Consider the following 14805-nt stretch of genomic DNA (forward strand, 5'->3'; position numbering starts at 1 on the left):
GGCTCACGGGCCCAGCCGCTCCGCGGCATGTGGGATCTTCCCGGACCACGTCACGAACCTGTGTCCCCTGCATCGGCAGGCGGACTCCCAACCACTGCGCCACCAGGGAAGCCCTAAACTGAAAAATTATGTACATGCAAAAAAATAGAGATTTTCTTTTTTTAGCCAATGTGAGAATCATTTATTTAAAAAATGTTTTATTGAAGAATACAAGTATAAAATATATAACACACACATAAAAGTGAGGAAATCACTGACTGGGCACAGTGAACTTTTACAAAGTGAACACACTCAACCACTACCTAGATCAAGATACAGACCACTCTCAAGATCCCAGAGCTTCTATTATTCCCCTTCCAATCCAATGATAAATCCTCCCACAAAATGTAACCACTATTCTGATGTTTATCACCATTATACTAGTTTAGCTTGTTATGGAAATTTAAAGACAGATTCTGTATTTGGCTTTTTTTCCTTTTTTCATGAATGTTGTATTCATGAAATTCATCCATGTCATAGTGTATAGTCAAGATCACCTTTTTTTCCCACTGATGTATATTATTCCATAAATATACTGCATGTATTTATCCATTCTACTATTGATGAATGTTTGGCTTACTTCTAGTTTAGGGATCTAATGAGCAATGCTGCAATGGACATTCTTGTACAGGTCTTTTTGGTGAACATATGAAGGTATTTCTAAGAGTGAAAAGGTTAAGCCATAGGGTAAGCATGTGTTCAGCCTTGGTAGCTACAGCAGATAGCTGAGTTTTATAGAAGCAACTTAGCACAGTACATTTGCCTCATCACTCTTAGGCGTTTCTTAGAATACTGTCATTAGTATGATCTTTTAAAAAGATCCGACTATGAAGAACTTCAAACATATACACAATTATAGAACCTCTGAGTACCTATCACTTATATTCAACAGTGACCAGTATTTGGCACATTTGCTTCATCTATTCTCCCTCTGCCCCGTGCCCCTCTTTTTGCTGAACTGTCTTGAAGTGAATGCCTGACATCATGTCACTTCTCCCCTACCTACTTGTTTATGACTCCAAAAACATATGAACATTTCCTTATATAACTACAATGCCTTTATCACATATAACCAAATTCTCATTAATTCTTTGGTATTATCTAATAGCCACAAAGTGAACTTTAATATCTGTCTCCCCCATTAATGCCTCATGAATAGAAGCATTAATGGCTAATTACTATATTCCCTTGCAGCTATATTACTATAATGCCTTATATATTGCCTAATGCCTATTATATTACTATAATGCCTTGCAGCTCTTAACACATAATACTATTCAATAACTAGTTCCTGGAAATAAAGAGATTTAAGTATTCTCAACACCATCTAAGCCTAACTCCAAAGGTTCAGGTTTCAGAAGAGAGCAGAAAGTTCAGGACCACGCTCTAGACTGTATGGTTATTCATTTAAGTAGAAACCTAAAACTGACTGTAGAGGTGGAGTCTCACAATTAGAAATGCTCTCCCTCCGAGACATAAAATTTACTTAATGAAGCCTGTTAAAATATATACCAGATGTCCCACTAAAATCTATGATGCGAGTTCAAGACAAATCTTACTATTTCTAAGCAGCACAGATGTGTTTTAATAGTTTCTTTAGTTGATTGGCTTTGCAAGGTCAAAATTACGTCAATTTACACCCAAAAGTACTAAGAACTGATTTAATACCAAGGAATGAGTTTAAAATTAGTAGGCTTCGACTGTCAGAGATTTTTAAAAAGCTTTGAAAGAAGAGTTAAAGAACACAACTGCAAAGAAATGGGCTCATTTTGATGTTTCTTCTTCAGCCATCAGAAAAATTTAAAGCTTACTGAAAGCGTAAAATAAAAACAAGTACTATGAGTACTCCTTGAGAATCAGGAAAGTTAGAATGGTAAACACTTTAAAGTTTCTTTTAATAACATTTACATTAGCCTTAAAAACTGTAACTCAAGACTTGTTCTGATTCCATCCAAAGCTAAATATCAGTGCCTCTTAAATATATGTTTCTACCATTCATCAAGTATATCATTTTTTTAAAAAAAGAAAAAAAAATGAGAATTGAGAGGTAACATATAATTTATTTTCAGTTCACTCATTAACTTTTGTTTATTTTCACTTACTTTTCCTAACTTAAAAATAATCCTAAATGTGTAGACCCAGATTTATTTTCTAGATTTTTGGTCTTTTAAAATAACGCATTCAAGGACTTCTGTTTCTAGTAGGGTATGTTTGCAAAAGACCCTCTCCTTACTCTGATGCAACAACAACAACAACAAAAAAAAACTGGGGAAACTAAACAATTATATTTTTCACTAAAACCATCAAAGAGCCTTGGATGCAAAAAAAAGTCTAAATAAATTATTTCCAGAGAGGAATGAGCCCTTCCCAACTGAGCAGGCAGAAACAGTTGCTGTCACCTGAGAGCGTCTATCCAATGCTGGGGCAATGGGTGGGCAAAGCAGTAAAAATGCCACAGGCACAGGAACCTTGCTGGGATAAGGAAAACCCAACCAATTTTTGACCGCCAGGTCTGGGCTAGTATGGTGCACTGGCATTTGGAGAATCCCGAAAGGGATGTCTAGTCATCTCTGCAAACTAAGAAGGCAGATGAAGCTGGTGCTTGTACGACAAAACAGGAAGAGAAAGGTTTTCTTGCAGCGTTTAGATCTCAAAGCCAAAAGCATCTGCAACCACACAGTTCGCTGTCACCATTAGCAAGGTATTACTATTCAGCTCTCTGCTATTCTACAAACTCTTGACCAGAAAGATGAGGTGGTTTGTTTCAGGCATCTCAAGAAAACCCATTTATATGAACAATAAACTTTTCAGCTAATCCTGAGAGTAAATACGCACCACCCTCTTCTCAAAAGCAGATGGCTCAACTACACTGTTTACTCTTCAAAACTCACTCTGAAACCCACCCCTCACTGTGTCTACAGTCAACTGAAAAAAAAAAAAAAAAAAACTCAACGTGAGAGTTGTGAGTTGTTTTATTTGGGGCAAAATGGGGACTCTAGCCCAGGACACAGCGTCTCAGATAGCACTGAGGAACTGCTCCGAAGAGGGAGCAACTAATCTCTCATCAAGATTAGTGACCTAATCCTTGTAAAGGCAGACAGCAAGTGACAATTTTTAGTTGGCACTACCAATTCTCAACTAGATCATGAACTATGCCAAACCCAGATCAGGACCTTTCCTCTCCCCTCTAATCCCTTGCTCTGCATAGACAGACCCTCTGAAAATCAGATCTCTCAAACATCATAAATAATCCTAACTCTGTTTTCCTCCCTAAACTCAGCTTTATTCTGATGGTCTTTCCAAGAAGTTGGCAAGAGGGAGAGGCCTAATCTTATGCTCAAGTCACAGTAAATTAACTGCAGTGGTACCCAGCCCTGATCAAGCTCAACTCCAGATTAGATAAAAGGGATCAGGCCATCATCCTAGCTACCAGACAGAGGTAAGTGGAGGCCAGTCTAGGAGAAAGTATTACTTACATAAGACTGTACTATCTTTTATACAATGTCTAGCATAAAATATAAAGTTATGAAATATGAGAAGAAATAGGAAAATGTGACCACAGTCAAAAGAAAAAAGCAACAGGAGTAGAATCACAGGTGGCTCATAGAATTAGCAAACAGATCTTAAAAGAATTATTATAAATATTAAGGAATTTAGGTAAAAAGATTGACCAAAGTGGTTAAAAAGATGAAAAATAATAACTCAATCAAAATATTAATTCTACAACTAAAAAACATGATATTTAAAATGAAAATATTTATTGGTGACCTTAACAACAGAAAGAATACAAATGAAGAAAAGACCAGTGAATTAAAAAAATAAGTGAATAGAAATTACCCCAAAATGAACTTCCTACATGGCTACCATACTTCAGCTTTTCTGTCAATCTTTTCATCCTTCGAAACAGAATAGGCTTCCCTGTTTAAAACACAAATCTTTTTTTTTTTGAGAGAGGTAAAGTTTATTTTCTTTGTCATGAAATCTTGGCTGTAAAATTTGATTATCAACTATAATTTTTCCACCAGAAAAATACCTCACTTCTGTGCTCCCAATCTCAGACTACCCTCTTAATATCTCTATATTCCTATCTTTATTATTCATACTAAAATGTCAGTACCTGTCTCCTCTCACTTAAGTGCCTTTTCAGGACAGAGTATAGTTTTATTTGTTTTGTTTTGTGCCCACAGATTTCGGAAAAGTATCTGGCACATAGTCAGCATTTAATATTTGTTTAACAAACTGAAATGTCTGTTAATATAAAATTTTACATTATTATAAAGATTTTAAAAGTTATGATAAAAATTAAATAGCTCTCAAATGTCACTGAACTCATATTTATGCACTTGTATAAAATCCAAAATATAAGAGGTTTTTAAATACAAGTATTGAAAAAGTCTGATATTTTTTATTTAATCCACTGGTTCATCTTTAACAACTGCAGTAAAAGAAAAATGGCTAGAAAAAATAATATTCTTTGTTAAATGAGGCTTAAAATCATATTAAGGAAAGTTTATACAAACTGAACACTGCTGTACAGTCATTATTCCAGTACACACTAACAGAGAGGTAGAATAAAAGACAGAAAATATAAAGTTGAAATTAAGATAGAAAAATGATTGCTTTAAGAGATGATGTATCAAACAAAAAAAATCTTTACATGTTAAAGACATTACGTATGTGAGCATGTAATCTGATAAAACCCTCTTAAATATTTTCATTCTTAAGGTAAACAACTCACATTTATATAAAAGGAAGTATGAGAAGTCATTTAATGTACACCTAGGATTATGAAAAGGATGCTTGTCTGTATCTTTAAGGAGCTTATACAGACAGATGCCAATATAAATGCTGCTGGAACACAGAGTAAGAGGACATTACACAATTACATAAATGACATTAAAAAATAAGCCATAACTCACAAGATAAAACACACTGGTTCTAAATTGTATAGCCTTAAATCATTTGCTTTTGAACATCTATAAACTTTCCATAAAAATAATGGACTTTATTCTTCATTTACTGCAAGGGTAGACAGGCTGATATGATAAATAGGAAGCCAGTTGCTAACTAAAGCTTCGTACCTCATCATAAAAGCAAAGGTGATTTGACCTTAACTGTCAATAATATCAACTGATACAGTAAAAAATGGTCAGAAAATTGCTATGTATGTGTTACTAGCACTCACTGGAAAATTATCCTTCAACCATTATAGACAACCAAGACTCAAACATTTACATATAAGTATCACATCATGTTAAATTCCCCAAAACATAAAGTTTGCTAATGCAAAACATTAAATTAGAAATGCTATCAAATTTCTTCTGGGCTGTATGTGTGTGTGTCTGTGTGTATGTTGGTGGGAGAGACTGCAAAGAAAAGATATTTTTCCATTAAAGGCTCCAACACACTTCACAAAGCCATCTAAAAGCACTATCAGTCTACAGCACACATGCGATCGAAATTAAATTCAAAGACGGTGTTCTAAGCATCTTGTTAGTTTGAAAAATCCAGTTTCCTCCAATATTTTAATTAGGTCACAAATTTAGAATCTCATTATGAAATAAATGGTTATGCATAGATTTCAAATGGGCTTAACTATTCAGAGAAATCGTCCATCTTATTTTTTAGCTATTCATTCAAGTTTCCAGCATAAGAAAGAAAGCATTTAATGTATTTGAAGGTTTGTACTTAGCAGTACAAAACTGGATATCTTTTTCTTCACTCTAAGAAAGCCACACCTCTTCCTCCCCAAAGTAACTTTCTCCATCACTTTACCAGGCATTGTTTTTTATTTCCCATATTTCCATTAATTCTTCTGATTATGTAATGGAGAAACAAAGTTCCAATTAGGCACTCATCCTCTTAATACCTTTTCTAATGGATTATTCCCAAGTAACCAGGCAAAAATTCTAAAAAGTAGCCGCAGAGACTAGGCTTGCGTAATAGCTCCAGACGGCTGGCAGGGGAGAGTGTAAGGAGCTGGCACAATGTCAAAGAGCAAAAGACAGCTGGAGCAGGTACGGGTGGGTGGTTGGAATTCACAGACAATGAAAATGTAATAAACACATTACGCCACAAATCTTACTCATGTCAGGCTCATGTTAGAGGACACATACTGGGAAGGAAAGGAAGGTTTTAAGAAATGTAGATGATTAATCAAACAACTATAAGCTTACTCTGAAAGGGTGAAGAAAAAAAAATAAAAGCAAAAATAAACAAATGGGACCTAATCAAACTTATAAGCTTTTGTACAGCAAAGGAAACCATAAACAAAACAAAAAGACAACATATGGAATTGCAGAAAACATTTGCAAATGATGTGACTGACAAGGGATTAATTTCCAAAATATACAAAGAGCTCATACAACTCAACAACAAAAAAACAAACAACCCAATCAAAATATGGGCAGAGGGCCTCAACAGACATTTCTCCAAAGAAGACATACAGATGATCAACAGGCACATGAAAAGATGCTCAACATCACTAATTATCAGAGAAATGCAAATCAAAACTACAGTGAGGTACCACTTCACACCAGTCAGAATAGTCATCATTTAAAAAATCTATAAAATACAAACGCTGGACAGGGTGTGGAAAAAAAGAAACCCTCCTACACTGTTGATGGGAATGTAAATTGGAGCAGTCACTATGGAAAACAGTATGGAGGTTCCTCAAAAAAATAAAAATAGGGTTGCCATATGATCCAGCAATCCCACTCCTGGGCACATTTCTGGACAAAACTATAATTCAAAAAGATGCATGCACCCCAATGTTCATAGCAGCATTATTCATAATAGCCAAGACATGGAATTAACTTAAATGTCCACTGACAGACGAATGGATAAAGATGATATGGTGCATGTATACAATAGAATACTACTCAGCCATAAAAAAGAATGAGATAATGTTATATGCAGCAACATGGATGGATCTAGAGATTATCATACTAAGTGAAATAAGTCAGACAGAGAAAGACAAATACCATATGACATCACTTATAAGTGGAATCTAAACTATGACACAGATGAATTTATCTACGAAACAGAAACAGACCCAAAGACATAGAGAACAGACTTGTGGTTGCGGAGAGGGTGGTGTAGAGAGAGATGGAGTGGGAGGTTGGGCTTAGCAGATGTAAACTATTATATATGGAATGGATTAAACAACCAGGTCCTACTGCATAGCACAGGGAACTATATTCAATATCCTGTGATAAACCATAACGGAAAAGAACATGAAAAAGAATGTGTATATACATATAACATATATATACATATATATGTTATATATACATTCTTTGCTGTACAGCAAAAATTAACACAACATTGTAAATCAATTACACTTCAATAAATTTTTTTAAAAAGAGGTCTTTTTTAACTCTCAAGGATTACTAATATCAAAACACAGAGTAAGTCTAGGAGTTAAAGACTTTAGCCTGTAATTTCAATTGACCAAATCATTTCAGTTACTAAAAAGCAGAATTAGAAAATCTGGGATAAACGAATGGGAAGAATGAGATTTTGCTTTTCACCAATTAAATGAATATATAATGGGTGCTTAATGATCATAAATCTGGGATTTAGATACTAAACTTTTCAAAATTGTAAAACCAATTTCAATGAAAAAAAGAATTCCTCAAAACATCAAAGAACACAGTTAAACTCATTTGGATATAAAATAATTATTGGCTCAAAATGAACTGAAAAAATTTTAAAGAAATCATATAATCTTTTGTATGTCAATCTGAGCAAAGTATTGAAAAGAATCAGGTTGAAGAGTCACAGTTAACATGACTAATCTGTTTCACACAGTTTCTGACAATACAGTTTTCAATACAAATTTTAATTCTGAAGTTATAATTCGTATTTTTTAAACAATATAATTAAAATTTAAAATAATATAAATATTTATATCATAACACCTATGTAAATTCATACCTTCTTAAGTAAAGGCCTACATTTTATTAACATTCTGAGTCTCCCGGTAAAGGCATATATTGTTACCTTAGTATGAATATACATTTAGAAATTATTTAAGAAAAGCATTACTATATTTTAATAACATTTCTGGCTACATTGTAGGTGCTTTCACATATTATCTCACTAATCAATGTAACTAGTCTTCTAGTCAGAAAGGATTATTAACATTTTTCTTAAAGCAGTTGATTAGTCTGAGGTACAGATTACCTAAGGTAACTTGAACAAAGTAACAAACTAGTGAGTGGCAGAACCAAATGTGAAACCAAATTTGTCTAACTCTTCTAAAGTGCATACTTTTTCTATTACACCAGGTTGATTCTTTAAGGAAAGGTAAACAATCAGTTTCTTCATTATTTTTCTCACAAGAATATAAAATATTAGACCAAATAAACATCTTATTTCCATCTAAATTGAGTGTTAAGAGTTATTGAGAGGAGCAGGACATTAATTTTTGTCTATGAAGATAAAGTTGAGTGCTCTCAGTTAATTATATGATAGGTAATAATGAAGAATCTATAAAGAAAAATCATTCTGTAAACATGGTTCCCTAATACTTTCTCTTCTGAACTAAACAAACTTTTCTGAAGTCTACTGACCTATTAAAACAGATCTATTCGATAGTCTAACAAAGGCAAAGATAGACTGTCAAAGGCAATAGTCTTTTTCATTTATCACAAGCCTGGTAATTCATTAGCCTGCCAATCAACTGCACTACTAGAGAGATTTGTGAAAGTAGAATGAAATAGCTTACCGTGCACAACGATGTTTTTGTGATTTTTAGGGTGAAATCTGAAGAAAACTCCAAATCTGAGACACATGTTGTATGGCAATCTATATGCTACCCGTGAAAAAAGAGTGGAGGGAAGAACTTAGTAAAAATAGTAAAAACAAAACCAGAAACAAACAGAAAAGTATTCCTTCTTTTTTTTTATGCAAAAAGGATTACTGTAAACCAATGCTTTGCCAACTTTAATCATTCACACCTCACTTTTGGGATTATTTCTAAATTTAAGGGCTACTAGCACTATTATTCAGTTAATTTTTCTTTAAATCAAATTAGTATTTTTTACTTAGACTTCTTATAAGAATAATATATATCAAATCATGGCTCTGTTGTACTAAAGTTTTTTCTAAGACACATTAAAATACTCTCAAATAAAAAATGCTTTCCTGTGTTCCAACTAAAATCATTCTGTATACCACCAGTGGTATACATTTACAATAAATTATGTGTGATAACAGTTAATACTTTTGTAGGAAATGCCAACTTGAAAACATATGCTATTTAAAAGGACAAGGTGTTTTAGAATTCACTCTTGTAAGTGCAGCTGAAGTTTCTTACATACTAGGAAAAACCACAACAATTCCAACCAACGAGCAAAACCAACTACGAAGATTCACTTCAGGAAAAAAATGGCCAAATATCCTTATTTTCTTATTCTGCCCTACCTAGTTCAAATCCTTCTCCATTTCACTATGGAGAGTAGATGGACTCAGTTACAGCAGTGTGACCAAATGATGCTGTAAAGGCTGTCAACATTTGACTTACCATGAGTAGGTATACAGTGAACACAATTCATATGACTACCTGAAACATTACTCTATTTTGAATAGTTTGAGAAAAATTTTAAAACGTTACAGCATGGTTGCCTTTTATTTATAGGAGGATTGCAGAACACAGAACATACTATATTTACCTAAACAAAGAAAATAAGAGAAAGGGTGTATATATATATACTTTTTAAACACCTTTATCAGTCCTAAATTTTCTATTTCAACTATTTTATTTATTCATAGAATTTCTGGCATTAAGCAAAGAGATAACTAGAGAGAGAAATTAGCACACCCACATGACCCTCCTCTTTCTGCTCAGTCTTAATGCTGAGTTGGCTTACACCCCTACCCTGAGTCAAAGAACCCAAATAAATCCCTTACACTCAGTATACCAGGGCAGTGAACAGTCCTACAATCATTAACCAGGCTGTATTTTTTTTCTTAAAAGTTGAATGCAATTTTAATCAGCTTGTTGTTGTTGAGAAACTTTATGTGTTAACTTAAAATAGTTTATCAATTTAAGAAAATTAATGAACACTAACTGAATATCTACTTTGTGCAGAGAACAACTATTGATACTATGAAAGTAACAGTGGACTAAAAAAGAAGAGACAATGTTCTGAACTTAACACTGAACAGGCTATATTTATCTGATGATACAACTGAAACAGATGAATTAAGAAGTCTTTTAAAAAAGCAACAGGACTTTCACTCACTGCAAAGTTATTATTCCACCCATGTAAATTCGACATAGCAAAATTGACAATAAAACTAGAGATTAACATGGTGAAGAGTAAGATTAAAACACAAAAGGAATTAACTAAAGCAATGTGAACATAGTAGGGTTTTAGTTTCATGGGCACAGTCACTATAATTAATTAATCTGAAAAGGCTGGAAGAAATCTGGGTGAGAGAAGTTGTGTGAAACATATATGAACGAATAATCTGGCTGTAAACGAGATGCTAGGATAAGGCCAGAATGTGCTGGTGAAGCAGAAATGACAATACAGCAGGACTTTTTGCCTTCGCTAAGCCAAAATAAATGATTCAACCCTTCAGTATAAGGAACTTCAATATATAAAGAGAAGTGATTTCAAAGGGATGACACAGTGAACTGGCAAATATTATGATATCAAGCTGCTTTAGATTAATTAAAATAGAAAGAATAATTACTGTTTTGAAGATACATATATAAAATCAATATATTAATTTGAAATACTAAACTCATAAATGAAAACTAAGAAAAATAGCCATACTGTTAAAGAAAATAAAATTAGTAAAATACCTACCTTAATACTACAGGGGTCTGAAATAAGAGTCTTTGGATCTAAAACTTCCACCACAGCTTCTGGAATAACTGCTTTCTTCATGCAGGACATGTTGAAGCCATAGACATCATCCCAAAAAGTAATTCTATCAGCATGTTTATTCATATCACTTACTGCCACAAGGCTGATAGTGCAAATATCAGGGTAGACTGTAACAAATAAAACAACGAACAATTTAGCATTATCTCTCTTTGTAACAAAATATAATTTTTAAAGGCTAAATATAAATATCAAATCCAACAGTACAGATTGCTAGCAAATGATTACTAGCAGCAGGGGATTAACAAAGGTATAGATCAGAGAAAATAACCAAGTTCCATGTTGTGGCCTCTTTAAAAAAATAATAAATAAAAGATTTCTATTACTGTGATGGTAAGATTAAAACAAAGATTTCAATGATGGGTTCCCACTCAAATTATTTAGAAAGGATGGACACAATCCTGAAATAAACATATTTATTAACATTAAACATGCTGACTGTAAAAGAGGTACTAGATTTTTACTTTAAATGTTCCTCTGAAACGTGAAGAGGCAAATCCTTTAAAAAGGTGTGTTGTGTGATAGAATTTTACAGTTGTGTAGAAGACCAGTTCATATTACCCTCTCTCATCCATTATGAAAGGTAAACATTTATGAGCACCAAATGTGTGCTGATAAGTTATTCTATTTTACAGACTGTGCATACATGTCCCTACTCAAACTTACATTTACACAATTCTGACAAATATATTAGCAATTATTAGTGATGTAATAAATACTAAGAAAGGGGAAGCACAAGTTACTAAGGGACCTACAGAAAAAAACAGCTAACTCAGAAATCTGAGTTAGCTGTAGCTGTAGCAGGGGAACAAGGATATTGTTTAAGGCAAGAACTGAAGACCAACTAAGTTACCAGTGGGAGGGAAAGAGTGTTCTAGGCAGAGGGGGCAGTGGGCATGTAGGGGCACAGTACACTCCAATTTGAGAGGAACAGTGAAACAGAAGTCGACAAAGGAGGGACCAAAGAAAACAGTGCTGAGTAAACCACATTAATAAATCAGACTTTATTCTAAGAATAATGATAAGCCAGTGAAAAATTTTACATAGGGTAGCAACTTGATCAGATTTTGGTCTTAGAAAAGCCACCTTGAGTGCAATGTGGAGAATAAAAGGTAGGGAGCAAGACTAAGAGACAAACTAAGAGATAAATGTAATAATACAGGCGATCTGAAATAGAGTGACGGTTGTGGGAATGGAGAGGAGGAGATACAGTCAAGGGGTGTTTAGGAGGTAGAACTCATAGGGCTGTAAGACCGGCTGGCTGTGAAGGTGAGAAAGAGGGAAGAGTCAAGGACGACACAGTTTTAGACTTAGCAACTGGGTAAACTGTGGTACTAACCATTATAATAGGAAATAAAAAAAAGGGCAGATTCAAGAGGAATATGAGAGTTTAATGCTTATGAGACAAACAGGTAAAAATATCCAACAAACAGCTGACTATACAGGTCTGAAATTCAAAAGTGGTGATCTGGGTTCAATATATAAATTTGGAACCGTGAGCACATAAATGCAAGTATAAGTTATGGGAGCTTATGAGGTCACCTAGGGATACATAATGAGTAGCGGAATTTAAGGGATGAGTAGAAGAAAAGGAGGCTGAAAAGAAATGGCTGAGAAGCTAGACCACAGAAGTAAGAAGAAAACCAAGAGAGTAAGTGTTAAGAGAGGTAAGGAAAGAGAGAGTTCAGGGAGAAACTCTCTTCTCATAACTAGTAAAAACCTTTATAACACAAAATTTAAAAAATAACATTGATGTTCTTTTTTTTGGACTAATAAATAGCAAAATTAACTTTGTCCTTCAAATGTCAACACATAGGGGATTCTTGAATTAAAATATAAGTTACATACCCCTGTATCAACAAACTGAAAGCAAGTACATATGTGCCAAAAAATGCACAAAGGAAAAAATTTTACTATTATTAACTAGCCTTCAGACTTAAACAGCAGAGAAATAACCCTCTCCTTCCCCCAAACTCTGTTTCTCTCCACAGCTGTAGGAATTTTATTATTCAACGACAGCAGCACTAAATTATCTTCTAAATAAAGCCCACGATAAGATCTGCTGGCATCAGAGCAATTGCTTCTTCCAAACCTGACATGTGAGATACCCAGAAAAAATAACTGGTGCTATGTCACTGATAAGAAGTTTCTCAAGTCTTCTCTAAGGGGGCATGTAAGGCAGATATGATAGCTGCATTGGGCTGGAGTCGACTGCTGTGTAAACTGAGTTACTTCTACCCTCCTCTTCCTCCACGGACGTGTTAAGCCTCTTGACTGTGTTTAAATTTCTGATCAATACAAATTTTTCAAAGTAAATGATGTGCTACTGTAAATGCTGACACAGCAAGAGTATCTGCTACAGGAAAGGTATGTATGTTTAGTTTCCTGAACCAGGTCCTTACTATGAGAAGCACTGAAGAAGAAACAGAATTCTGAAGCAACGTTAGATAGTTGGCAATTTCTTTTTGTATACTTTGTCAGACTTAATATGACCATCATGTAAGCTTTCCAACATTATATCCTGTTAATTTCACCCTTAAAGAGGAACATAATAAGGGTACAGATCAGGGGTCAGCAAACATTTTATGTAAAGTGACTGTTTTAGGTTTTGTGTATGGTCTTTATTAAAGCTACTCATCTCTGCTGCTACGATGTGAAAGCCCCAAAGACAATATATAAATACACAAGCATGGCTATTTTCCAATAAAACTTTATCTACAAAAACAGGCAGCACACCAGATATAGATATCCCTGATGGAGATGAGGGAAAAATGGATGAGGGAGGTCATTATCAGGGCCATTATACTGCGCTACTTCTGGGAGCACCACTCACAGTGTCCAAATATCCCCTGGAGTTGTGCAGTGTACATTCAAGCTACTTAACATGGTTCACAGAGTTCTTCTATTTTAGAATATTATTAAAAATCTTAGTGAACTTAAAATACTTACTACCTAGCCCTTTGTAGAAAAAGTTTGCTGAACTCCGGCTCTGTATCAAGCAATATGATGTACTAGTCAGTAATATTACTAAGAAATAAGGATAGTTTTTTCATTCATAAGGAAAAACTATAAGTTACTAAAACTAATTAAAAAGTTTTGAAAATATGTTGGTAATAAGAGAAACAGACTAAAGAGGAATATGATTTAACTTTTCCAAGGTTTACTTATTTATTATTAACTTATTAATTAATTAATTTGGCTGCTCCGGGTCTTAGTTGTGGCACGTGGGATCTTCATTGCGGCACGCGGGATCTTTTACTTGCATGCGGGATCTTTTAGTTGAGGCAGGCATGTGGGATCTAGTTCCCCAACCAGGGATCAAACCCAGGTCCCCTGAATTGGGAGTGCTGAGTCTTAACCACTGGACCACCAGGGAAGTCCCTCAAGGTTTATTTTTCAAGCTAATTATATTTCACAAAAATACAGAAAATCAAAAGAATAAAATAAAATATAATACAGAAAATCATGGTTCCTGTATTTGTTAGAATTTAGAAATGAAATTAGCTTTTATCTTTCAGTTAGTAAGATCTATGAATATTTATGAAAGACTTGTGATCAATGCTATAGGTCAATTTGATTCTTTATCCATCTCCTCAGAGCTGGCTAAAATTTTGGGCCACTTGTCAGAATCCTGACTAACCCTTTACCTTCATATTCTGACACATTTGTCACCTGATTTTTGTCAGAAAGAAGCATAATTGAATAATTATTCCTTCTTGTAGGTGAAATTAACAAAGTGTTGATTGGACAAAAGCACCCTCTTAACAGACCATTTATAAATTCATGGCTTTGACATCTGTGTCCTTCTCGATTCACTGCCCAGAATTCATCTGTCACTAGAATAGCTCACATGGTGAACAGATAA

General features: G+C 34.2%; 1 protein-coding gene across 1 annotated transcript in view; it reads right to left on the reverse strand.

Moving 5' to 3' along the window:
* Window positions 1-14805, reverse strand: part of PRMT3 (protein arginine methyltransferase 3) — a 135414-nt gene that overhangs the window by 38481 nt on the left and 82128 nt on the right. Inside the window, exons 12-13 of the mRNA XM_079930802.1 lie at window positions 10863-11050; window positions 8771-8857 (exon numbers count right to left, since the gene is read on the reverse strand). Of these exons, the coding sequence (XP_079786928.1) occupies window positions 8771-8857; window positions 10863-11050 (275 nt within the window). The remainder of the gene's footprint in view (window positions 1-8770; window positions 8858-10862; window positions 11051-14805) is intronic.

This window comes from Stenella coeruleoalba (assembly GCF_951394435.1).
Source record: "Stenella coeruleoalba genome assembly, chromosome: 8".
In the NCBI taxonomy this organism is placed as follows: Eukaryota; Metazoa; Chordata; class Mammalia; order Artiodactyla; family Delphinidae; genus Stenella; species Stenella coeruleoalba.